Source organism: Megascapheus bottae, chromosome 2 (genome assembly GCF_031878675.1).
Source record: "Megascapheus bottae isolate mThoBot1 chromosome 2, mThoBot2.hap1, whole genome shotgun sequence".
Classification (NCBI taxonomy): Eukaryota; Metazoa; Chordata; class Mammalia; order Rodentia; family Geomyidae; genus Megascapheus; species Megascapheus bottae.
Genome location: NC_143510.1, coordinates 90,357,280 through 90,380,074, shown reverse-complemented (window position 1 = coordinate 90,380,074; position 22,795 = coordinate 90,357,280). Strand labels below are relative to the sequence as shown.

The window sequence follows — 22,795 nt, the reverse complement described above, 5'->3', positions numbered from 1 at the left end:
CTGCGCCAGCTGCATCCTAGCTGCGTGACCTTGGACAGCGATGTGACCTCCACGGGCCTCAGTTTCCTCTCCGTCTCAGTCAGGGTTGCCATCAGCTCAGCCCCGAGGCGAAACACCCCTGGGGGACCCGGGAGGCCCGGAGCGCGGGGGCCAGGAGAGGCCGGGGCCCCGTCCCAGGCGCGTTCCCGGGGCGGCCGGCACGGAACGGGTGCGGGGCTGGGCTGCGGGCCTCCCGGGGGAGCAAGTGGGGCGGGGCCGCCGCCGCCGCCGCCGCCGCCTCCCGCAGCCCCGGCTCAGAGCGGCGGCAGCAGCGGCCGCGGCCACAGCTCCGGCTCCGGCTCGCGCGCCCCGCCGCAGCCCGCGCTCCCGGGCCCCGCGCCCCGACCCCGCCGCCGCGCCTGCCGGGGGCCCTCGGTGCCCCCGCCGCCCGCCTCACGCTGAAGTTCCTGGCCGTGCTGCTGGCCGCGGGCATGCTGGCGTTCCTCGGTGCGGTGATCTGCATCATCGCCAGCGTGCCCCTGGCGGCCGGGCCCGCGCGCGCGCTGCCCGGGGGCCCCGACAACGCCTCGGCGGCGCCGGGCCCGCAGCGCGGCCTGAGCGCGCTGCACGGCGCGGGGAGCCCGGCCGGGCCCTCGGCGCTGCCCGGGGCGCCGGTGGCCAGCGCGCGCCCGCTGCCGCCCGCGCCGCTGTTCAGCCGCTTCCTGTGCACGCCGCTGGCGGCCGCCTGCCCGTCGTCGTCGTCGTCGTCGGGGCCGGAGCCGGGGGGCGCGGGGGGCGCGGCGGCGGCCGAGCGCGAGGAGCTGCTGCTGCTGCAGAGCGCGGCCGAGCAGCTGCGCCAGACGGCGCTGCAGCAGGAGGCGCGCATCCGCGCCGACCGCGACACCATCCGCGAGCTCACCGGCAAGCTGGCCCGCTGCGAGGGCGGCCCGCAGGCCGCCGGGCCGCGCCGCGACACCATGGCCGACGGCGCCTGGGACTCGCCCGCGCTCGTTCTGGAGCTGGAGGACGCGGTGCGCGCCCTCCGGGACCGCATCGAGCGCATCGAGGTGAGGAGCGCGTCGAGGGGAGGACGGCGCCGCCGCCGTCGGGGGGGGGGAGGAGGCGCGGCGGACCTCCGGCCTTCCTCCCGCCCGCCCGTCCGTCCGTCCGTCCGCGGAGCTGTCGGGGAGGGGAGCGGGGGAAGGGCTTCCCGCTGTCCGGGCTCGGTCCTGGACCGCCCGGCCCCAGGCCCCTCTCCAGCCACCTCCCTGAACCGCGGTTTCCACGCTTGCAAAATGGGTTTAATATCGACCTTGGGTCGTGGGGAGAAGGGCAGGTGTGTCAAAGGCCCGAAGCCCCTGGGATTTCACCCCTTCCAGAACCCCCAGTCAGCCACACCCCCATTCTGGATGGTCAGGGATTAGGGTGCCCCGTCCAAGGGACTGGGGGAGGAGGAACCTATAAGGTAAATTGTACGCCCCGCAGCACCCTTGGATAGACTCAGACCCCCCATCCCACAGCGGGAACTCAGGCAGCGGCCTTCGATTCCTGGAGGCCCCAGTCCAGTGGTGAGTGGGGACAGAGCCCCACCCTGCGCCTTACTTCCTCTCACCCTTCCCAGACCCTTTGCAGACTACCTGGGGCTGGGCAGAAGGAAATGTGCTCCGTTGGTGTGGTCCTTGGCCAGTCATTTCTTCTCTGGAGGCCCAGGGCCACCTTCTTCCCAACAAGACCAAACCCACAGGTCAGACAAACAGAGTAGTCAGGAGGCACTGGTCACCCCAGCCACCGAGCAGCTTCTAGAGCACAAGGAAAGGAGTTAGACCTGTGCTCTGTCTCACGGTACCTGAGAATGGCCAGACAAGTCCAGGGCTGAGGGAGCCTGAGGGAGCCTGAGGGATATGCCAGGGCTGCTTTGGTGAAGTCCCTGGGCAGACAGCCCTGGAGATGCCCGTGTGTGGAAAGTGGAGATGACGGCTGGTGTGGCAGCACCCTTCCCTCTCCCCCCAAAGCAGGTGTCAGAGCCACAGTCCCCCCCTCTGCAGTGCAACCCTCACTCTCCCTCATAGGTGAGAAGACTCAGGTTTAGAAATCTCCTGAGGTGAGTAGCAGAGGGAGAGGAAAATCAGACCAGCAGGCTCTTTCCTGGCTCCAGCTCTGGGAAGTCCTAAGGCTGAGAGCAGGAAGATGAGCAAGGAAAAGCTCAGCGCCCACAGGGCCAGGGAGTCTGTTTACAGACCTGTAAAGGGGGCTCTGTATGATCAAGTACCTCACTGGGTCCTTGCTTGGGTTGGAGTCAAGAACAGATCCGCAGATGGTTTGGTTTCTTCTTCTTCTTTGGGTACTGGTTTTGGGGTTTGAATTCAGGGCCTGGGCTCTCTCCCTGAGCTTTTATGCCCAAGACTAGCACCATGCTACTTGAGTCACACCTCCACTTCCAGCTTTTTGATAGTTAATTGGAGATAAGAGTCTCACAGACTTTCCTGCCTGGACTGGCTTTGAACCATGATCTTTAGATCTCAGCCTCCTGAGTAGCTAGGGTGTCAGGGTTAAGCTACCGGCACCCATCTCAAAATGGCTATTTGTACCATTGCGCTATAAAACTTCTAATTTTTTTTTAAAAACACAATTGAATAGGGAAAGTTCTCCTTTCAGGACGCAGTCGATTCACATGAAAATCATTTGATTTTCAGCCGGTCATTTGATTTTCAGGATTCTATTGGGGTGGGTAGTATATATAGCTATGGCAGTTAGCTTATAATTATTTCTGGTTGATCATCCTCTCACTATTATAGCCTGTCCTTACCCCAGATGGCACAGGTGGCCCCTCCCACGGCTGGGGCTGGCCAGGCTGAGCTGGCTCTGGAGCTGTGTCCCCAGCACCTGGGGTTCTTGGCAGAGTGTGCTCCGCTCCGCTGAGCCTGCTGGGGCTTGGGGATCCTGGCAGCTGGCAATTGGCAGTGGGTCAGCCTTCCAGGTTGGGAAGCCCTGGCTTCCCCACTCACACCTTCTTGAATTTGCTTTCCCACTACTGAGGCTTGAACTCAGGACCTCAAACTCTGCCCTGTCTTTTTAGCTCAAGGCCGGCACTCCGCTATTGAGCCACAGCTCACTGGCAGGTTTTTGGACATTAATTGGAGATAAGAGTGTCATGGACTTTCCTGCCTGGGTTGGCTTTGAATCTCAGCTTCCTTAGCAGCTAGAATTACAGCTGTTAGCCCCTGGCGCCTGGCTTCATCTCAAGTTTTCAGCATGTAGTTGAAGGAAGAAAGGCAGGGGGCTGCTGGCCGCTGGGTCTGCCTTCTGAGCCTGACATGGCCAGAGCTAGGCTTTTGGGAGGGACAGGGACCTAGAACCCAGTCAGAGGGATGTCTCAGCGAGAACCCACATACCCTTTCATCACTGTCTTATTTCTCCCCTCTCCTCCTCCTCCTCCTCCTCCTCCTCCTCCTCCTCCTCCTCCTCCTTCCTCCTCTTCTTCTTCTTCCTCCTCTCCTTCTCCTCCTCCTCCTCCTCTTCCTCCTTCTTCTTTCTTCCTCCTCCTCCTCCTCTTCTTCTTCTTCTCCTCCTCCTCCTCCTCCTCTTCTTCTTCTTCTTCTTCTTCTTCTTCTTCTTCTTCTTCTTCTTCTTCTTCCTCCCTCCTCCTCCTCCTCCTCTTCCTCCTCCTCCTCTTCTTCTTCTTCTCCTTCCTTCCTTCCTTCCTTCCTTCCTTCCTTCCTTCCTTCCTCCTCCTCCTCCTCCTCCTTGGAGCTTGTACTCAGGGCCTGAGCACTGTCCTTGGGCTTTCTCAAGGATAGAGCTCTACCACTTGAGCCACAGTACCACTTCTGGCTTTTTTCTATGTATATGGTACTGTACTGGGTCTTTATGCATGCTAGGCAAGCACTCCTGGGACCCTCCCCTCTCTTCTTGACCAGTGCCCTGAAGAGCCCTCAAGTTTGCAGGGTTTCTTTCTGCCTCATGGCCCTGAACCTGTCTTTGTTAGTGGATTGGACTTTTTCCGGCCTTATTTTGCTGGGTCCCTCTTAGACATCTCAGATCTCTAGACACCTCAAGCGAGGACCCTCATCCCCACTGAGCCTAGATTTGCTGTATTGGTTCAGGCTGTAGCTCTGTGGCCCACCTCTCCCAAGCCCCACCCTACCCTAGGCTTCCAGCCTCCATGCCCTGTTTCCACCATCAGCCCCTTGCCTGTGCCACCTGCTTCCCAGGTATGCCAACTTAGGCTCCTCCCTCTCCCTGATGATTCTAGTTGGTATCTGTCTGTCTTTGTCTGTCTCTCTGTCTCTGTCTTTTTGAATGGCAGCCTCCTATGCCTCCGGCCTCTGACTATAAAGAGAGGAAAAGTTCAGGCTGCTATCACTCTCTGCAGATCTCAAATGGTAACTTCATTGGATGGCCAGTGAGAAATTGTTTGGTCTCTTTTGCTTGAGGCTAGTGCTCTAGCACTTTGAAGCACAGCTCCACTTTTGGTTTTCTGGTGGTTAATTGGAGATAAGAGTCTCATTGGGCTTTTCCTGCCCTGTTGGCTTTGAACCCCGATCCTCAGATCTCAGCCTCCTGAGTAACTAGCATTACAAGTGTGAGCCACCAACACCTGGCTACTTGTGTGGTCTTTTCTATGTCTGCATTTCTTTATCCTTGTTGTTCATAGAAAAGAAGTCAAGCCCGGTTCCAGTGGCTCACGTCTGTAATCCTAACTACTCAGGAGGCTGAGAACTGAGGATCGGGGTTCAAAGCCAGCCTGGGCAGAAAAGTCTGTAAGACTCATATCTCCAATTAACTACCAGAAAACCAGAAGTAACACTGGGGCTCAAAATGGTAAAGCACCTGGCCTTGGGCAGAAAGAATTCTGGGACAGTGCCCAGGCCCTAGGTTCAAGCCCCATGATTGACAAAAAAAGAATGTTAAACTATTTTAGGAGAAAAATTACATTTAACCCCAACACTTTTTACAATTTTTTATTGTTATTATAAAGATGATACACAGAGGGGTTATAGTTACATAAGTCAAGTAGAGTACATTTCTTTTGGGACAGTGTCACCCCTTCCCTCACTCTAACCCCAACATTTTACTCCCTTCTGCAGTGGCATGCTCAAGCGGCACTGTTACATGGCAGCATGGCCCATTTTAATGATTCCTGGCTTCCGGGGACTTGGTTCCATCGCCCTTCCTCCCACGCCTGTTGCTGGGGATGTCTGCTATTTCAAATTGTTGTAGGATGAATTTCAAGAGGAGAGGCTTTTTTGTTTGTTTTTGTTTTTGTTTCTGCCAGTCCTGGGCTTAAGCTCAGGGCCTGAGTGAGCACTGTCCTTGGATTTTCTCAAGGCTAGAGCTCTACCACTTGAGCCTCAGCACCACTTCCAGCTTTTTTTCTACGTGTGTGGTACCGAGGAATCGAACCTGGGTCTCATGCATCCTAGGCAAGCACTCTACCATTAGGCCAAACTCCCAGCCCAAGAGGTTTTTGTTTTGTTTGTTTTTTTTTTTTGCCAGTCCTGGGCTTGGGCTCAGGGCCTGAGCACTGTCCTTGGACTTTCTCAAGGCTAGAGCTCTACCACTTGAGCCTCAGCACCACTTCTGGCTTTTTTCTATGTATGTGGTGCCGAGGAATCGAACCTGGGTCTGTGTGCATGCTAGGCAAGCTTCAGCTTCACTCCCAGGAGTGGTATTGCTTGGGGCAGATGATATTGACTTTTGAGGGCTGAAGCCAAGAATCACTTTCCAAGAGTGCTGGACCACTTCCAGGGCTGCCAGCCGTGGGTGTGGGACTCCATGCTCTGTTTGTGTGCTAAGTTATGTGTATGGATGAAGCTTCAAGTTAGATTGAAATAGCATTTCTTTGACGTAAACCCACCCTTAACCTAACCTGCTAACCTGGCCACCAGCCCCATCCTAGAGCCCAAGCCACAGCCAGGAACTTCTGGTAGTAAGACCTGGGGACCAAGGAAGCCATGTCCTTGCTCTAACAGCAATCAGTGCATTCTTCCTGAGCACTTAGGCACTAAGCTCTATCTCACTTCGTCTAGACGCACCCTTGACACTCTGTCGACCTTTACAAAGAAACCAAGGTTCAGAGAGGGTAAGAAGCAGAGCCCAATGCCGGGTGTCAGTGGCTATATAATCCTAGCTACGAAGGAGGCTGAGATCTGAAGATCGCAATTTGAAGCTAGCTCAAGGAAGGAAAGTCTGTGAGACTCTTATCTCCAATTAGTTACCAAGAGGGGGAAAAAGTGGGGCTGTGGGGCTTTGACTCAACTGGTAGAGTACTAGCCTGGAGAAAAACAAAATCAGGGACAGTACCCAGATTCTGAGTTCAAGCCCCATGGTAGGAGAGAGAGAAGGAGGGAGGGAGGAAGGAAGGGAGGGAGACAGACAGAGAGAGAAAGAGAAAGAGAGAGACAGAGAGACAGAGAGAGAGAGAGAGAGAGAGAGAGAGAGAGAGAGAGAGAGAGAGAGAGACACCCCGGGTCACATAGTGGAGTCTAGATTTGACCTGCACCACTCACCACTCATTCCAGGGGCATCTGCAGGGACAACTTGATCCACCTGCAAGAAAACACGTAAGACAGGTGAGGATGAGGGTGCACTGCTGGACCCTTCCCTGGACCGCTTTGGTGAGAGCTGGTCCTCAGGGGCTCATCCTGGAGGCTGAGACCCCCAGAGGCTCCTGCAGGACCTGTTAGGAGTTGTGCACACTTAGTAGGCACTTTCCGGGTACCTGTTAGTTTATTCAGTCTTCTGACCCATGAAACAAACCAGACTTTCTGTCTTCCAGGTATGGAACCGGGGCTTGAGTGGATTTGAAAGGAGCAAAACCAGGCCAGTCCCATTCTCCTTTCATGCCCGCCCCCCCACCCCACCGCCGCCCCAAGTAAACCTCACAGCAAGCCCCATGCTCCTGAGCAGTCTTCTTTCTTGGAACTGTGATCATCTTACTCTTTGCCTCCCTTCTCTAGCTGGGATCACAGGTGTGAACTGCTTTGCCCAGCCTTCTGTCCCCAGCAGACCTTCTGGGAGGGGAGGCCCTGTCCTACTGGCCCAGCCGAACAGGAGCTGCTGCATCTTCCTCTTCCTCCTCTTCTTCTTTCTTCTTCTTTTTTTTTTTTTGCCAGTCCTGGGCTTGAGCTCAGGGCCTGAGCACTGTCCTTGGACTTTCTCAAGGCTAGAGCTCTACCACCTGAGCCTCAGCACCACTTCCGGCTTTTTCTAAGTATGTGGTACCAAGGAATTGAACCCGGGTCTTCGTGCATGCTAGGCAAGCACTTTAACCACTAGGCCAAACTCCCGGCCGCGCTGCCTCCCCATCCTCGTCCTCGTCCTCCTTCTTCTTCTTCTTGTCAGTCCTGGGCTTGAGCTCAGGGCCTGAGCACTGTCCTTGGATTTTCTCAAGGTTAGAGCTCTACCACCTGAGCCTCAGCACCACTTCCAGCTTTTTTCTATGTATGTGGTACCGAGGAATTGAACCTGGGTCTTCATACATGCTAGGCAAGTACGCTTACCACTAGGCCAAACTCCCTGCCCAACAGGAGCCAGGGCCTTCTCTGTGGATAATAATAATAGTAGCAATAATAAATTAAGTTTTTTTTTTACTTGTAACATCTGAGCGCTCACATATGTTATAATGGATCCAAATCCAACATGGACAGCTTTGTGCAGACAGGGTTGTATGCATGTGTGTGCACCCCATGTGTGCCTCCCTCCCCAGAAACCTCCCCGTGCCCCACACTCATGCTTCCTGGAAGGGCATCATGGTCTGGCATCTGTCCCCAAGTCTGTATGGCTATCCTGCTTTGTGTTTGCTATTTTCGTTTAACACTGTGTCTGTGGTATGGAGTCACCTGGCCTGAATCCATATCATTTGTTCTCATTGCCATTCATCCATTGTTCTGAGAATAGACATTCACACCCTTTCTTTGGTGCCAGCTCAGTGTTAGGGCTTGAACTCACGCTCTCCCTTAGCTTTTCCACTCAAGGCTGGCTCTCTACCACTTGAACCACATCTCTACTTCTGGCTTTTTGCTGGTTAATTGGAGATTAGAGTGATTTGAACTTGTCTGTTCCAGGCTGGTTTCAAACCACAATCTTCAGATCTCAGCCTCCTGAGTAGCTAGGATTACAGGTATGAGCCATCAGCTCTGGCTGGTTATAAATGGCACTGCTATGATACTCTGGTGGTATGTTGGGGGGCCGCCAGCCCTCATTTCTGCTGGCTCTGTCCCCAGGAGTGGGATGTCTGGGTGGTAGGCAGGGCATATATTTAGCATTGGTAGGTACTGTTACACGCTTTCCCAAAGTGGCTGTAAGCATTTACCCACCTACCTGTGTGCCAGCCTTGCCAGCTCACTCCCGGTCACTCTTCTTGTCCTGGTTGGTGTCATGATCTTGCTGTGGTTTGATTTTGTGTCATCCTGTGTCAGGAGACCAAATGCCTTCCCTTCGTGTGCACTAGCCAGAGTGAATTCTTTGTCCATGGGAGGTGGGGTGAGGTCAGGGCTTCTGGCTGAGGGGAGGACATAGCCCCCCAGTCAGCCTGGGGCACATGACCCCCAGGGAACTGTAGGGGCAGGGTCTGAGGCATCTAAGCCCTCATTTGGCTCCAGGGAAGACAGACGTTCAGAGAGGCTGTAGTTCTTGTCAAAGGCCACACAGCATGGCAGAGGTTGAGCCTGGACTTAGCAGGCCAGGATAGGAGTCCAGTTTTTGTTGTGGTTGGTCATGGGCCTTGAACCCCCTGAGCTTTTTCTCTCAAAGCTGGTACTGTACCACTTTGAGCCATAGAAATACTACTTCTGATTTTCTGGTGATTGAGTTGGCCTTGAACCTTGATCTTCAGATCTCAGCCTCCCAAGATGGGAGGATTACAGCATGAGCCACCGGTACCTGGCGAGGATACTCTTGATTCCACAGCCCCACCAAGCAGGGAAGAACTCCCTAGCACCCTCCTGGGATCCCATCCCCCATGAGTGCTGAGAACCCGAACTTGCAGTAAGTCCCCAAAGCCTCAAGGATCACTTCAGGGCACAGTCCTCAGGTGAGGACACTCGGGGAGGCTCAGAGACATCACAAACTCACCCGAGTTGCTCCACAGGCGTTTGCATCAAGTGGTCCAGCCCCGCACTTCAGCTTTGCAGAACAGCGGAATGCTCGGGGTTGCGGCCATGAATTAGCCAGATGAGGAAGCCAAGGACCAGAGTGGTTGGGCAACTTGCCCAAGGCCACTAGTCTAGGGAGCAACAAGTCCAGGTGGGGCAGGCAGGCTGCTCTGAGGTGAGGGTCCCCAGCCACAACTGTGGATGCTGTGTTGCCATGGCAATGCTGAGGTGTCAGGGAAGCTGCTGTGGAGAGGTGGGGGAAGGCATTGGGCAGGGGAAGAGGAGGAGGAGGGGGAGGAAGAGTGGGGAGTGTTCTTGGTGGAACTATTAATGGAGTCTGGGGGGTGAGAGCTTGGAGTAGTGTGAGAGCTGGTGGTGGCTGCAGTGGTGCTGAATGGTGAGGCTAGATCTCACCTGGGACTCGGTGAACAGAGCTGCTGGAGGACCATACGCTTGGAGTTGGGGGCAGCCTGTGGCCATCAGAGGCAGGGCAGGGCCGAGGGACTGGTGGCTGCATGGGGCAAATGCAGCCGAGGGAGCTGCAGGTTAGATTTGGCTGCGGACATTGTGTCGAGATTTTTCTTTCTGATTTTAAATCACTGTGAAAGAGTCCAGGTGAGCAAAATGGAACAAAGGTGCCTCCAGCTGGGCTCAAGGACCCGCTAGACTTCCCCCCTCCCCCCGGAGCCCCGCCAGCTCCCATGGGCACTGCCGTCCTTCTGCTCCCCAGCCAGCCTTTCTCCCGACGTCACCCTAATCTCACACCCAGGGGCATCATGGAAGCCACGGCTGCTGCCCTTGCTGCGTGTCAGCAGAAAGCGCTGCACTGGAGATGGAGGATGACAGGCCACACGGGGTCCCAGAAGCTGTGTCCCCTTCAGGAGCTCCAGAGCTGCATTGTGCCCATCTTCCTGGCCTTACATCCCTGAGCTCACTGCGCCTCACAGCCACCGGGCTCAAAGATCATTGTGCCAATGGGGAAACGGAGGCACAGTAACCTTCTATTACACGGTCACCCAGCCAGGAGCGTTGTGACCCCGCTGCTGTCCCCAAAGCCTCCTCAGTTCCCCAGGGATCCCAGGCTGAGTAGACAGGGTGACCCTCTCCCCTCCCTGCCCTCCATAGCAAGGACTCCGTCACCCCAGCTGGCTGGCCCTTCTGACTGGGCTCACCTCATGCTCCCTGGTCTCTAAACTGGACCCTGAGGGTGGAGCCCAGGTGAGCCGTGTTCATCCAGTGCCTCCCCAGTGCAGGGAAGCACTCTGGAGAGCCACGGTGGCATTCGTTCTTGATGATTAGTGTAGAAAAGCCCCTCTCCCTAGACCCCAGCCGCTGAGCTGGGCCCAGAGCTCCATCCTGACTCGTGGTGAGGCAGGTGTGGGTTCTGGCTCCTGCTTTCTTGCCCCACCAGGAGCTGAGTAGGGGGATGGTGTGGCGGTCACCTCCACTCTCCCCCCTCCCCCCCGGGGCCCACTTGGCACCAGGCCTAGAGCCCACGCGGTGCAGCCTGCGCCCGTAGCAGATGGGAAGCGGGTGGGGGCGTCGAGTTCTGATTCAGACGCTGGGGGTGCGGCTGAGCCCCTTCCTCCCTGTGTGAGGACAAAGGGACAGCTTGTGTGCCTCCCCCGGCCCTCACGCTCGCGCCCCCCCCCCGGAAGGCAGCAGGGAGCCCACACGCACGCACGCACGCACACAAGCCTCAGTTTCCCAGCCGTGGGGGCAGGGGATTCTGAGAAAATCAACTTCATGGAATGTTCCCAGGACGGGCCTGGCCCCATGTCCTGTACAGGGTGTGTGTGAGTGTGCCCCTCATTCCAGGCGTGGCACAGAGATGGGACTGAAGACAAAGTACTGGAGGGAGGATTGTGGGACCCCACCACAGCCCTTTACAGCCCGCCTGGTGAGCAGCACTCTGCAACACCCAGAAAGTTCTGCCACTCAATGCAGAGGGCTGCAGGGTCACCATCCCATCCACAGCCTGCTTCTCCAGGCCCCAAGGACCTGTCAGTCCCACCCCTTCCTTTCTCCTGTCCTGGCGACCCACAGAGGGAGGCCTGGGGTCCCATTTTATGAGGGGAACAGAGGCTTTGCACCCAGTCTGCCTCAGAGCTGGGCGGGTGGGGCCAGGAGGCCTCAGGACAGTGAGGACTACTGAGCTGAGGTGGGCCAGCCTCCCGTCCTCGCCATGCCCACCCCCTGGCCTGCACCCCACAGAGAGGGCTGTGCCCTTCTGCAGGGGTTGTGGAAGAGGGCGTGGAGGCAGTCCCTGTCTCTTCCCACCCTGCTCTTGGAGGTCTCCCAGGCCAGGCCCAGCCACCCGTGTCCAGTGGACAGCCCACTGGGCAGCCGGGATAAACAGGTTGGCCCTTGGTCCCATTTACTGCTACCAGGTAGAGGCGAGCACAAGGGCAGAGGGCGGAGTGAGCTGTACACTGGTGCCAGGCCAGCAGGACTCAGTCTGCAGCTGAGCATGGCCCCCACCCCTTCCTGTAGCCTGTATGCCTGAAGCCATGCTCTGAACACCAGTCCTGGCCAGGCTAAGGGCCGGGGCCCTGCACACCCAGGGTACAGGGGGGCCTGACTGACCTCTGGGTAGAACAGAGTCATTGGGCCCATCTCTGGGGACTGTGCAGGAGGTAGCAAGGCCTAATTTGGCTCCTTGGAGATCAGTGAATCATTCATCTGTCACCGCAGTTTGTCTTCTCCAGGACTCTGAGCCTTGGCCTTGCTTGTTTCTTTCTACCCAGGAAGGAGCCGGGGATGGTGAGGCCCCTGGCTCGGCCCTCGATTCTCCTGTCATGTGGCTCTTAGGCCAGGACAAGTAGGGTCCCCGAGCACTTTGGATCTCGCCTCCTTGTCAGGAGCTGCATCAGGCAGCCTCTGGTTCACTTGTGTCCTCCCTGTAATCCTTTCAGATAGGTGCATACGTTCAGAGAAGTCAAGGGAACCAGCAGGGCAGTTCCTAAGCCAAGCATGGGCTCTGGGCTCCAAACTCTAGGATCTCATCCACTTGGTGCCCTGGTAAGGCCAGAGCATGATCCTGATCCAGGGGACCTGGCTTGGGGCCTTCAGGTCTGCCAGGGACCAACTGCAGGCAGTGAGAGCATCCTGGGTGGCCACAAATGCATGCCAGCAGGCCCGGGGCCGGCACTGGGGCTCTGGAGAGTTTGAATGGCAAACAGAGCTGACTCTGTTCTCAAGGATGTCTATTATCAGGCCACGTCCCCTCCCTGCCTTGGGACACCAGCCAGCAGGGCATGGCAGGGGCATAGCCTGGTAATGGACAGCTGGAGGAAAAGGCTCCATGGAGCTCTACTAAGCACCACTGCGCTGGGCCTTCCTAGCGGAAGGCTCGGCAGGCAGAACTCTCTTCGCTCCTTCACTGCACTGGCTGGATGTGGATGTGGAGGAAGCTGCCATTGCTTCACCATCCCTGCTTTGCACACAGGCTCACCTGGGGTGGCTTATCAGGGCGTGACTTGTCTGTGGCTTCCACATGGCCTCACTTGTCCCTTCTCTCTTGAGAGCAGCAGGAGCTCCCAGCCCGAGTAAACCTCTCCACTGCACCAGCCTCGGCTCCTGTCATGCCCACAGCCCTGAATTCCAAGATGGATGAGCTTGAAGGCCAGCTGCTGGCCAAGGTGCTGGCCCTAGAGAAGGAGCGTGCGGCACTCAGTCACGGCAGCCAGCGGCAGCGGCAGGAGGTGGAGAAGGAGCTGGATGTCCTTCAGGGCCGTGTGGCCGAGCTGGAGCACGGTGAGTCTCCCTCGGAGGCTGACACTGGGCAGGGTACTGTGGGGCAGGGCAGTGAAACACAGGCGCAGGCTAGTTGGGGGAATTCGTGTGTGTGTCAGTCCTAGACCTTGAACTCAGGGCCTGGGTGCTGTCCCTGAGCTTTCTCACTAAGACTAGTGCTGTACTCCTTGAGGCACAGCTCCACTTCGGGCTTTTTGGTGGTTAATGGGTGCCCCTGCCTATCATGGCCCCTCTTGGAGCTCAGCTTCTTCATCTGTGCTCAGAGCTACAGAGCAGACCCAGCCTGGTCACCTGACCCTTATCCAACGCCCAGGCAGATGGCAAGATGTGTGTGGCAGGGCTTCCTCACCTATTGGAGGCAGCGACTCCTCACTTTACTTCCTACACAAAGTCACCTGCTGCTTGCAAACAGAGAACCCCAGAAATTCTGGGATGAAAGATTCTCCAAAGATGGGACCAGGGGTTTGGCCTGGTGGTCGAGTGCTTGCCTCACATGCATGAAGCCCTGGGTTCGATTCCTCAGTGCCACATACACAGAAAAAGCTGGAAATGGTGCTGTGGCCCAAGTGGTAGAGTGCTAAACTTGAGAACACTCAAGGTCAGTGGCCAGGTCCTGAGTTCAAGCCCTTGGACTGGCAAACCAACAAACAAAGATTCTCCAGAGATCATGGCGTTTTAAGAACATTTTGTTGACGTCTCACCTCTGCTTTGTGGCCTTAAGGAAATAGTTTCACTTCCCTGGGCCAAAAGCTGGGCCTTCATTCCAGTGTCCACTGACCGTCTGTCTGCAGGCTCCTCGGCCTACAGCCCCCCAGACGCCTTCAAGGTGAGCATCCCGATCCGCAACAACTACATGTATGCGCGCGTGCGCAAGGCGCTGCCCGAGCTCTACGCCTTCACCGTGTGCATGTGGCTGCGGTCCAGGTCGGGCGGAACCGGCCAGGGCACTCCCTTCTCCTACTCCGTGCCTGGGCAGGCTAACGAGATCGTCCTGCTGGAGGCTGGCCATGAGCCCTTGGAGCTGCTGATCAATGACAAGGTGAGTCTGGGTGGGCAGGGCACAGTCAGCACACATGAAGTACCTACTATGTGCCAGGCTAGGTTGCAGGAATTTGAAGTCAGGTGCCAGGCTGGCTGAAGGGGGCACCCATAGAGGCTCCAGGTAGGGGCTTAGGGACCTGGATGTGAGCAGATGGAGTCTGTCCCCTGAACCCACCCACTCTCCTGAACCCAGGAGAGGGGACAGGGACTCCAGGCCTGGCTGTCCCCTTTCCACTGGGAAAGCCAGCCTCTGCTGCTGCCCATCCCTGCCCAGGTCAAGCTCAGAGACCCAGTATGAGTTCCGGCTGGTGCACCATGTTCTCTGTGACCTCATTAATTATCCCCCTTGTGCCTCAGTGTCCTCATCCTGTACAGCCTGAATGGCAATAGCTCCTACCTGTGAAACTGCTTTCCTCCTTTTACTTCTACACACTTCCCACAGTCCTCATTTCAACCATGGAGAGGTGAAGCTCTGAGAGGGAAAGCTATGCCCCCAGCCACACAGCTGGCCAAGGGATGAGGGTGGGATTTGGGGCTTTGGCCTCCAGAAACTACTTCTCGCCCTTCCTCTAGTGGGCGGGTACCTCTAGGTGCCTATCGTTCTCCCCGACTTGGCAGGGGGTGGGCAGAATGTGGACATACCTGTGTGTAGGAATGCTGGTGGGGTGGGGGAGGTAGGAGAAGGGGCCATGTGATCACGACATTCCCCTCCCCCTGTCCACCACATTGCTTTGGCCTGGGACCCGTTGATCTTTTCACCCCGTAAGTTATAAATCCTCCAGGCACATAGGGCAGCACTTCATGTTCTGGAAGAGGAGGAGAGGGAGGTGGGGGCAGGGGTGGAAATTTCCTAATGGTCTCCAAGCTCCAAGACCATGGTTCTCTCCATGCCTCCCGCCACCATTCCCATCCCCGCAGAGAACAGGACTCGCTCTTCCCATTGGAGAGTTCAGCACCTCGGACAGCGCCTCGAGGCGCTGAGCTCATCTCCTTCCAGCCCCAAGCCTGAGCTCAAGCTGTATCTAGCAAGAGGCCAGCCTGGCACCACGCAGCCTTAGGGAGGACTGCATAAATCGCACTCTCAGAGAACCTCCAGGATGAGGAGCTCCAAGGAGCATCCAATCCAGGCAACAAGACCTGTCATGGCACAGGCTCCCCCCATCCCCCTACCAGAGCACAGCAGAGGCTTCTAGAGTTGCATGAAGGCTCAGGATTGATTAGTCCTGTCTGCCTAAGATGGAGGAAAAGGTAGATTGACTGCAAATCTACCCTCCTTTGTTGGACTAATGCGGCCCAGTGAGAAAAGAATGGTACCTCAAGGTCACACAGGGGCATAGGGGGTTGGTGGTAGAACCCAGGCCAGACACCAGCTCCTAGCTGAATCCCAGGCTCATTCTGCCATTTCTGGGGCTTCAGGCTGGAGAGACACTGCTCTCCCTCCACATGACCTTTTAGGCCCAGAAACAATTGAAAACCAAGGCTGGATGGCTCCTGTGACCCATGGGAAACCTCCTGCTGCATTGTGAGGGATGAGGAGAGGGGCTGGGAATGGGTTCTGGAGAAGGGGAGGATCAGGCCCTGGGAGAGCAGGCTCAGGCCTTCATCCCTCCCCTCTGCCCCACTGTGGGCCTCCAGCCACCTCTGAACTGGGGCTCTTGGGGGGGGATGTCTGTGTCCAGGTGGCCCAGCTGCCCCTGAGCCTGAAGGAGAGCAACTGGCACCACATCTGCATCTCCTGGACCACAAGGGACGGCCTGTGGTCTGCATACCAGGATGGGGAGCTGCGGGGTTCCGGCGAGAACCTGGCGGCCTGGCACCCCATCAAACCTCATGGGGTCCTCATTCTGGGCCAGGAGCAGGTATGGCTCAGGCTGGAAGCTCACCCTGGGGCGCAAGGAGGGGCACTGGGCAGAGGGCAGTGGAATGTGCAGTTGAGAATGACCATGCTAGCTTGTCATCTTGAGAGGTAGCCAGGGGGGGTGAGGGAAGCTAAGATTTGCCTAAGGCCCTGCCATGGGAAACTGGAGTCTTGGGTGGGGGTGGGGCCTTGAGGGAACTAGAGCCTTAGGGGACTGAACTTTGTGGGCAAGGTGGCTGGCCTGTTCTATTCCACTGCTCACTCATATCTCCTCTTTCTGCTGCTCTCTCTCGGCCTAGGATACCCTGGGGGGCCGGTTTGATGCCACCCAAGCCTTCGTTGGTGACATTGCCCAGTTTAACCTGTGGGACCACGCTCTAACACCTGCCCAGGTCCTAGGCATTGCCAACTGCACCGGGCCTTTACTGGGCAATGTGCTCCCCTGGGAAGACAAGCTGGTGGAGGCCTTCGGCGGTGCCACCAAAGACCCCTTTGACGTGTGCAAGGCGAGGGCCAAGGCATGAGGGTGCCCCGGCCCTGCCCCACCCCACCTGGCTGCCATTTCAGGAACCTGGTGGGGGGGTCTTCCCTCCTCAGCCTGTCCACGTGCCGGCCTTCCTTCCCACCCCACTCCTGGCCACCCCTGGATGGGGACACGCGCCTCAGCAGGTTGAACCCGAGGGAGCCAGGTCTGCCCAGCTCCTGGCATTTCCTTGGAGCCCCTCACCCCTCCTACTCTGTCCCCTAGTCACATGACCCCATCCCAACAGTGCCCCCATAGCTCCCCTCCCCGGGCCCGGCCCTTCCCCTCGCGTCCCATAACGGCTGAACGGGAGATGGTGGAGATGCTAGGAGGGGGCGGTGTCCGCCTGCCTCCTCCGTCTTCCTGCCAGGGGCAGCAGGGTCCCTGCCCACGCCCTGCCTCTTCCTTTCCTTGTTGGTGTGCAATGGTTTGATCGTCTGTTCCATGCTTGGTCTAGTCTGCCTGTTTTCAGAACATTCCCTTCCCCATTCCAGCCTGGAGGTTCTAGGGACCAAGACCCTCAGAGGCCAAAGGGCTGGAGTCTCCCCCTTGTTCCCCCGGGTAGTTGTGCTCAGTGGCATGGTCACCCTTCCCCCTCTGCCCAGGGAAGGCCTGGGCCACTTCAGCCTTGCCTGGGAGCAGGTAATGTGTGGTTCAAAAGATCCGGCTGCCGGCAGAGCCGTGTTACCATCTCTTCTGCATGGCCCTGGGGAGGGAGGGAGGGAGAGGTGAGAGGGCTGTGAGCAGGGAACCCTTGGCTCCGAGCCAGGCCCCTGCTGTGTGGCCTCATGTAAGTGCTTGCCCTCTCTGGGCCTGGCTTTCCTCCTGGTGACATTGGGTTGGTCCTGAGAGCTCTCTATGTGGAAGGTAAGATGATTGATGATCTGAGGCATGGAGCAGGGACACCTAAGGACCAAGAGCAGTGCAGGAGCAGGTCTGAGAGCTGCACGATGAGATCAGCCTGGGCAAGGGCAGGGTTCAAGGCAGGCCAGACTCACAAACGCAGTATGCACGTCCGTTCCCAATGGCTCCCTCTAACCTGACAACTTGCCTAGCTGAGAGTGTCCAAAAGGACTCAGGTGGCTTCCTGAGTCTTGACCATGTCTCCCACGAGAGTGGAAGAGTGTCAGAGCTGAAATTGCCAGCCTGTGTGAGAGATGTGCAAGAGTTCAGAGAGGGCAGGTAGCACACACCTGATCACACAGCACAGCCGGGTAGGCTGGGACTCTAACCCAGGGCTTGACTCCTTTTTCAGCATCCTTTCCTCCATGCTATACTATTACTGCCCTCACTGCCTGCCCTTATGGGTCTTGGAGTCCAGCCTTCACCTGCCAGGTTAAACACTGAAGAGAACAGGATGGTTTCCGAACCACACAAAGCTGCTCTCCTTCCTGAATCACCTAGGCATTGTGAGGTGGGATGCTGACAGGAGACGCAGATGAGAGCACAGTGTCTCTCCCCAGCCAGACGACAGGGCAGCAGCAGGCGGCCTGACTCAGGTGGACACTGCTGCTTCTTTTTGTTCTGTGTCCATTCCCCACTGCTGCTCAGCCTGGGACTTGACGCAAGAGTTGCAGGCCTCAGGCCAGGGAGCATATCCAGAACTTGCTGCCTCGGCCCCCAGATCTCAGTTTCCATTTCAAGCACCTCAGCTTCAACACCCCTAGAACACAGGGCCATGGCGGCCTCAGCTGGTCCTGACGAGAGATCTGGGTTGCCTGGTAACAGCCAATCACGTCAGCCCAGTGCTGGGTCAAGCATCTCCTCATGATGACAGGCGCTGTTGCTGGGTGACAGCAGAATCTGGAACTGGCACTTCAGGGACCCTGGCTTCTTCAGGTCTCTGCTATTGTGTTGGAAGAGGCAGCTAGGGTCTGAGGAGGGAGGTCACCTGAGTACACCCAGACGTGGTATCCCAAGTGCTTTTTGCATTCATTTTAGTGATCTGATGTCTGAACCTTGCAAATGGAGACACTGAGGTGTGGCTCTGAGTGGGGCTTTCTATGAAGGGCTTCTGCCCTCATCTCCAGAGTCCTCAGCCCTCCCTCCTCTCTTTACTGTTCTGTACTGAGCACCTGCTGTTTGGACACCAGTTTTAGTTTGCTTTTGTGTATGTGTCTGCCAGTACTGGGGCTTGAACTCAGGGCCCCAGCATTCTCCCTGAGCTTTTTTTTTTTTTTTAGCTCAAGGCTGGCCACTTGAGCCACAGCTCTACTTCCAGTTTTTTTGATGATTAATTGGAGATGAGAGTTTCATGGACTTTCTTGCCTGAGCTGGCTTAGAATCATGATCCTCAAATCTCAGCCTCCTGAGTAGTTGGGTTTACAGGCGTGAGGCACGTGGCTGCACTCCAGTTTGGATAGCTTTGGCTGCTCTGGGGTATGGCCAAGAGCACAGGGAAAGGGGAGACAGGCATGGTCCTTAGCTGCCCCCTGGGCTTCCCCCAGCAACCGAGGAGGACGGAGCCCCGCTTGTTAGAGCCCTTTCGGGCCTCACTGCCTGTGTGATCTGTGGGTACCATCTGGCTCATTCTCATGTGATGATGCATTCGGACTCTTCTTGGTCCTGTGATATGTGGGAGGAAGCTGGGGCTCCAAGGCAAAGCGACCTGCCCAGTGATGGGGTTCAGTGCAAAGCAGGTTATGTCCATGGCCTATGGCAGCAAGGAAAGAATACTCCAGCTCTACAGAGCAAGATTGGGGTGCATTGCTTCCCAGTGTGCTTTGCTCTGAAGGGATGGAGACACCTGCTGTCACTCAGAATGGTAGAAGAACCAGAGGTGCAGCCAGCTGAGCCCTTTGGTGAGGCTCTCAGAGGGGACTCAAAGCTGGGCCCCAGATAGTTTGTGGGTAAGCAGGAAAAGGAGGGTGGAAGTTCCCAGGAGTCCTAGCAGGCCAGGGGGAGAGCTGCTATCCCTCATCCCTGCCCAGCCCTGTCACAGGTGCTTCCCAGCTGTTCTCTGCCAGATTCCCCCCACACAGGGCATGTGGTGCCCCTCCCCTATGTCTGGGGACCCCCCCTCCTCATGGCTGTGCATGACCTGGGGCCTCAGACTCAGGCAGCATAAGCTCTTAGAGGAAGCCAAAGCCCTCACTTTATGGATAGGGAAGTTGAAGCCCAGATGGGACCCTCCAGGTTACCCTGCAGAGACACGGGGGCCACCTGTGACCCCATTTGGTTTTCTCCATGACACAGCCACCCCTCTCCCAGAACTGGGTCCCAGTACCCTCACCCTGAGCAAACGGGAAGGGGCCCATCCTACAGATGGGCTGACTTTCCTTATCCTTTTAGTCCAGTTGCCTGCAACCCCCCAAACCCTTATGTACCCCTTGCCCCTGCTGAGTGAGGCCTGTGAGCATGTCCTGTCACCCAACTCTGTGAAATTAGTGCTCCCCACCCTCAACCCCATCTCAGCCCCTCTCCCTCTTTTGTACAGAAAGTGACATGAGATGCAGTGTGTGTGTGTGTGTGTGTGTGTGTGTGTGTGTGTGTGTGTGTGTGTGTGTGTGTGGTGTCTGTGTCATGATTTTTGTTATCTTTTGGTTTTTGTAAATTTGAATGTTTAAAATAAACATGTGGTTTACTTGGATGCTTTTCTTCCTTGCAGGGGGTGGCTAAGGGGGGTTCCTGGGGCATCAAGCAGACCTGCATCTGCCAGAGGACTGCTCCGAGGCTTCACCCACCTAAATGTGCCCCCAGCTCACTGACTCTGCCAGGACCAGATACTCCAGTCCCAGGATTTGCAAGGCAGCCATGAGGCGACACATACAATGTGCCCCAGTTCCCTGACTCGGCTTTGGCCTCATTCTGAGCACCCCTTCCCCACCTGTGCCCCAGTTCTGCAGCCCCAGAGACCTAGAGAGATGGGGTAGGGAGGAGGAAGGACCCTGTCGTGTGGCCCTTTCCCTCTCCATGGTCTGCGAGGCTCCTCTCCCTCATCTCGGTTCTAGGCTGGACCCTCAGACCTGCATAGTGGTCTGTGGCTGCACACCCCACCTCATAGGCCATCCATCTGGTCCTCAGGCCCCCCTGACCATGCAACCTTAGGGTTATTTGATCCTTATTGTCACTGTTCCTGGATGAATTTTGTCCTTGAGTGGCGTGTGGGAAAAGCCTATGTGTATCAAAGCTCCAGTGACTCACGCCTGTCATCCTAGCGATTCAGGAGGCTGAGATCTGAAGATCACAGTTCAAAGCCAATCCAGGCAGGAAAGTTACCCACCAAAATGCTGGAAGTGGAGCTGTGCAACAGTGCTAGCACTTGAGCAAAAAAGTTAAGGGAGAAGCCAGGTACTGGTAGCTTATACCTATACCCAGGAGGCTGAGATCTGAGGATCGTGGTATGGGGCTAGCCCAGGCACGAAAGTCCCCATGAGCGTTTATTTCCAATTAACCACTCAAAAACCAAACATGGAGCTGTGGCTCAAATTACTAGAGCACTAGCCTGGAGCAAAAGAGCTCAGGGGGGCTGGGATCATGGCCTAGTGGTAGAGTGCTTGTCTAGCATACATGAAGCCTTGGGTTCAATTCCTCAGTACCACATACACAGAAAAAGCCAGAAGTGGTGCTGTGGCTCAAGTGATAAAGTGCTAGCCTTGATCACAGAGAGGCTCAGAGACAGAGCCCAGGCCCTGAGTTCAAGCCCCATAAGTGGCAGGGGGGAAGCTAAGGAAGAATACCAACACTCTGAATTCAAGCCCCAAGACTTGTGTGCACATGCACATACAAAATGTGTCTGTATTTTAAAAAAAATGTGTATCCATGGGGGGGTTGCCAGGCTGGGGTTGGGACACAGCTCTAATACTTTCCCAGTTTCCCCAGTTCCCAAGGCAAATCAAGCAGGAAAGGCACACTGAGGTCTGCTAAGGTGTCTGAGGAATTCTCGTGCTTTCCATACCCTATGCCAGAACAGACCCAGATTTGTTTTAAAATAAAAATGCCTTTATTGACTCCCCCGCTGAGCTGCAAGCAGATACACCTTGAAAGCTGTGCTGTAGGCCAGGTGCCTGGTGCCTCTTTGCTGGCACTTCTGTTCGCAAACACACTCCCTCCCTCTGCCCCACCTACCCTGGCACACCCTACTTCTACCCGCTGTGAGCCTGCACCTCTGCCACCCAGTGCCAAAGCACAGGATGGCCACATACTCACTCACTCTGGCCATCAGAGCTGGAGACTCTAAGACACCGTTCAGCTCCCCTGCCCTGCTGTCTTAGCACACTTTCTCTGCAGTCTTGTTTCCCCAAATGGCTACATCACAGCCTCACTGTCCAACAAACGCACAGCTCCCCAGCGTTGCACACTGTAGGGGGACCTCACTTCCCAGTTCATGGAAGGAACAGGCCAGTCAGGACACAGCACCCCATCACCATGAACCTGCCCATGTGGTTGGCTTCCTCCTGTCACTCTGAGCCATCCCTACTTCTCTCAGAGACCCTGTGTCCTGTGTCCTCCAATATTCCCACTTGACCCTGACTCCCCAGTTAGCAATGGGGGCGGCTGGCCATTCTCCCGGGTCTGACCATGTCTCCCTCCTTAAACAAAATTCTTTTTGTGTTATTCCACCTTTCATTGCTGTGACAAAGTCCTGAGAGAAACAACTTCAAAGGACTTACTCAAAGATTTATTTTGGCTCACCACTTAGGAGGCGTCAGGCCACTCTATGGTTTCTGGGCATTACCAGGGAGGAGAGCTGCTCACCTCATGGCAGCCAGGAAGCAGAGCATAGAAGAGGCCAGGCTAAGACACAACGCTGCTGCAGACCCACTTCCTAATAGTGTGGCACGAACTCCTCAACAATTAATCCACTGAGGAAGTCAGTACCCTCAGGATCCAATCAGTCACCTCCCAACCTCTCCACTGTCTGGGGACCAAGCCTCCAACATGTAGGGGTGACACTCCATATAAAACTGCAACCATGGCAGGGAGTTTGGCCCAGTGGTAGAGGGCTTGCCTAGCATGCACGAAGACCTGGGTTCGATTCCTCCGTACCACATACCTAGAAAAAAGCCGGAAGTGGTGCTAAGGCTCAAGTGGTAGAGCTCTAGCCTTGAGAAAGTCCAAAGACAGTGCTCAGGCCCTGAGCCCAAGTCCAGGACTGGCAAAACAAACAAACAAACAACAAAAAAACCCTGCAACCTTACCTTGTGCTAGTATTGTCTTCCGGAGATCAGCCATGCCTCTGCTCCTTCATCACAAAACTCCAAGGATAGTGTCACCTTCTTGTAGAAGGCCTGGGGCATGTCTGCAGAAAGCTGCCAACCTGGGTGGCTCCCCTGCAACTTGGAATGCAGGATTTGTACTGGGGAAGAATGCCAGTCATACGACCAAAGGCAGGACAAACCAAGGGTTAGGCGTCTCCCAGGAGCTGACCACAGCCCTGTCCTCTCTGATCCTATGAAGTCTGAGCAGCATGAACTTGTTGCCACCTTGTCTTCCTCACTCACCCCAGCAGGTTCCCTTCAAGCCTCTGGCCCCAGTACTACACGCAAACGCAACCTCTCTTGAAATGGCCAGCAAAGACACCCGTGTTACAAATTCCATGGC

At 56.3% G+C, this 22,795-nt stretch overlaps 1 protein-coding gene across 1 annotated transcript; it reads left to right on the top strand.

The window, feature by feature from the left end:
* Positions 1-455: 455 nt before the first annotated feature.
* Nptxr (neuronal pentraxin receptor) lies at positions 456-16,965 on the top strand. The gene is made up of 5 exons (XM_090328714.1): positions 456-1,046; positions 12,605-12,830; positions 13,622-13,869; positions 15,551-15,730; positions 16,029-16,965. The coding sequence occupies exons 1-5, from the start codon at positions 471-473 to the stop codon at positions 16,251-16,253; spliced, it is 1,455 nt and encodes a 484-aa protein (XP_090184840.1). The 5' UTR covers positions 456-470; the 3' UTR covers positions 16,254-16,965.
* The last annotated feature ends 5,830 nt before the right edge of the window (positions 16,966-22,795 follow it).

What these genes read in the sequence shown, in the direction of transcription:
- Nptxr (XM_090328714.1), top strand. Translation starts at nt 471, where the DNA reads ATGCTGGCGTTCCTCGGTGCGGTGATCTGCATCATCGCCAGCGTGCCC. An exon ending in TGTGGCCGAGCTGGAGCACG is followed by an intron (nt 12,831 to 13,621) that starts GTGAGTCTCCCT and finishes GTCTGTCTGCAG; the next exon opens with GCTCCTCGGCCTACAGCCCC. An exon ending in TCATTCTGGGCCAGGAGCAG is followed by an intron (nt 15,731 to 16,028) that starts GTATGGCTCAGG and finishes CTCTCGGCCTAG; the next exon opens with GATACCCTGGGGGGCCGGTT.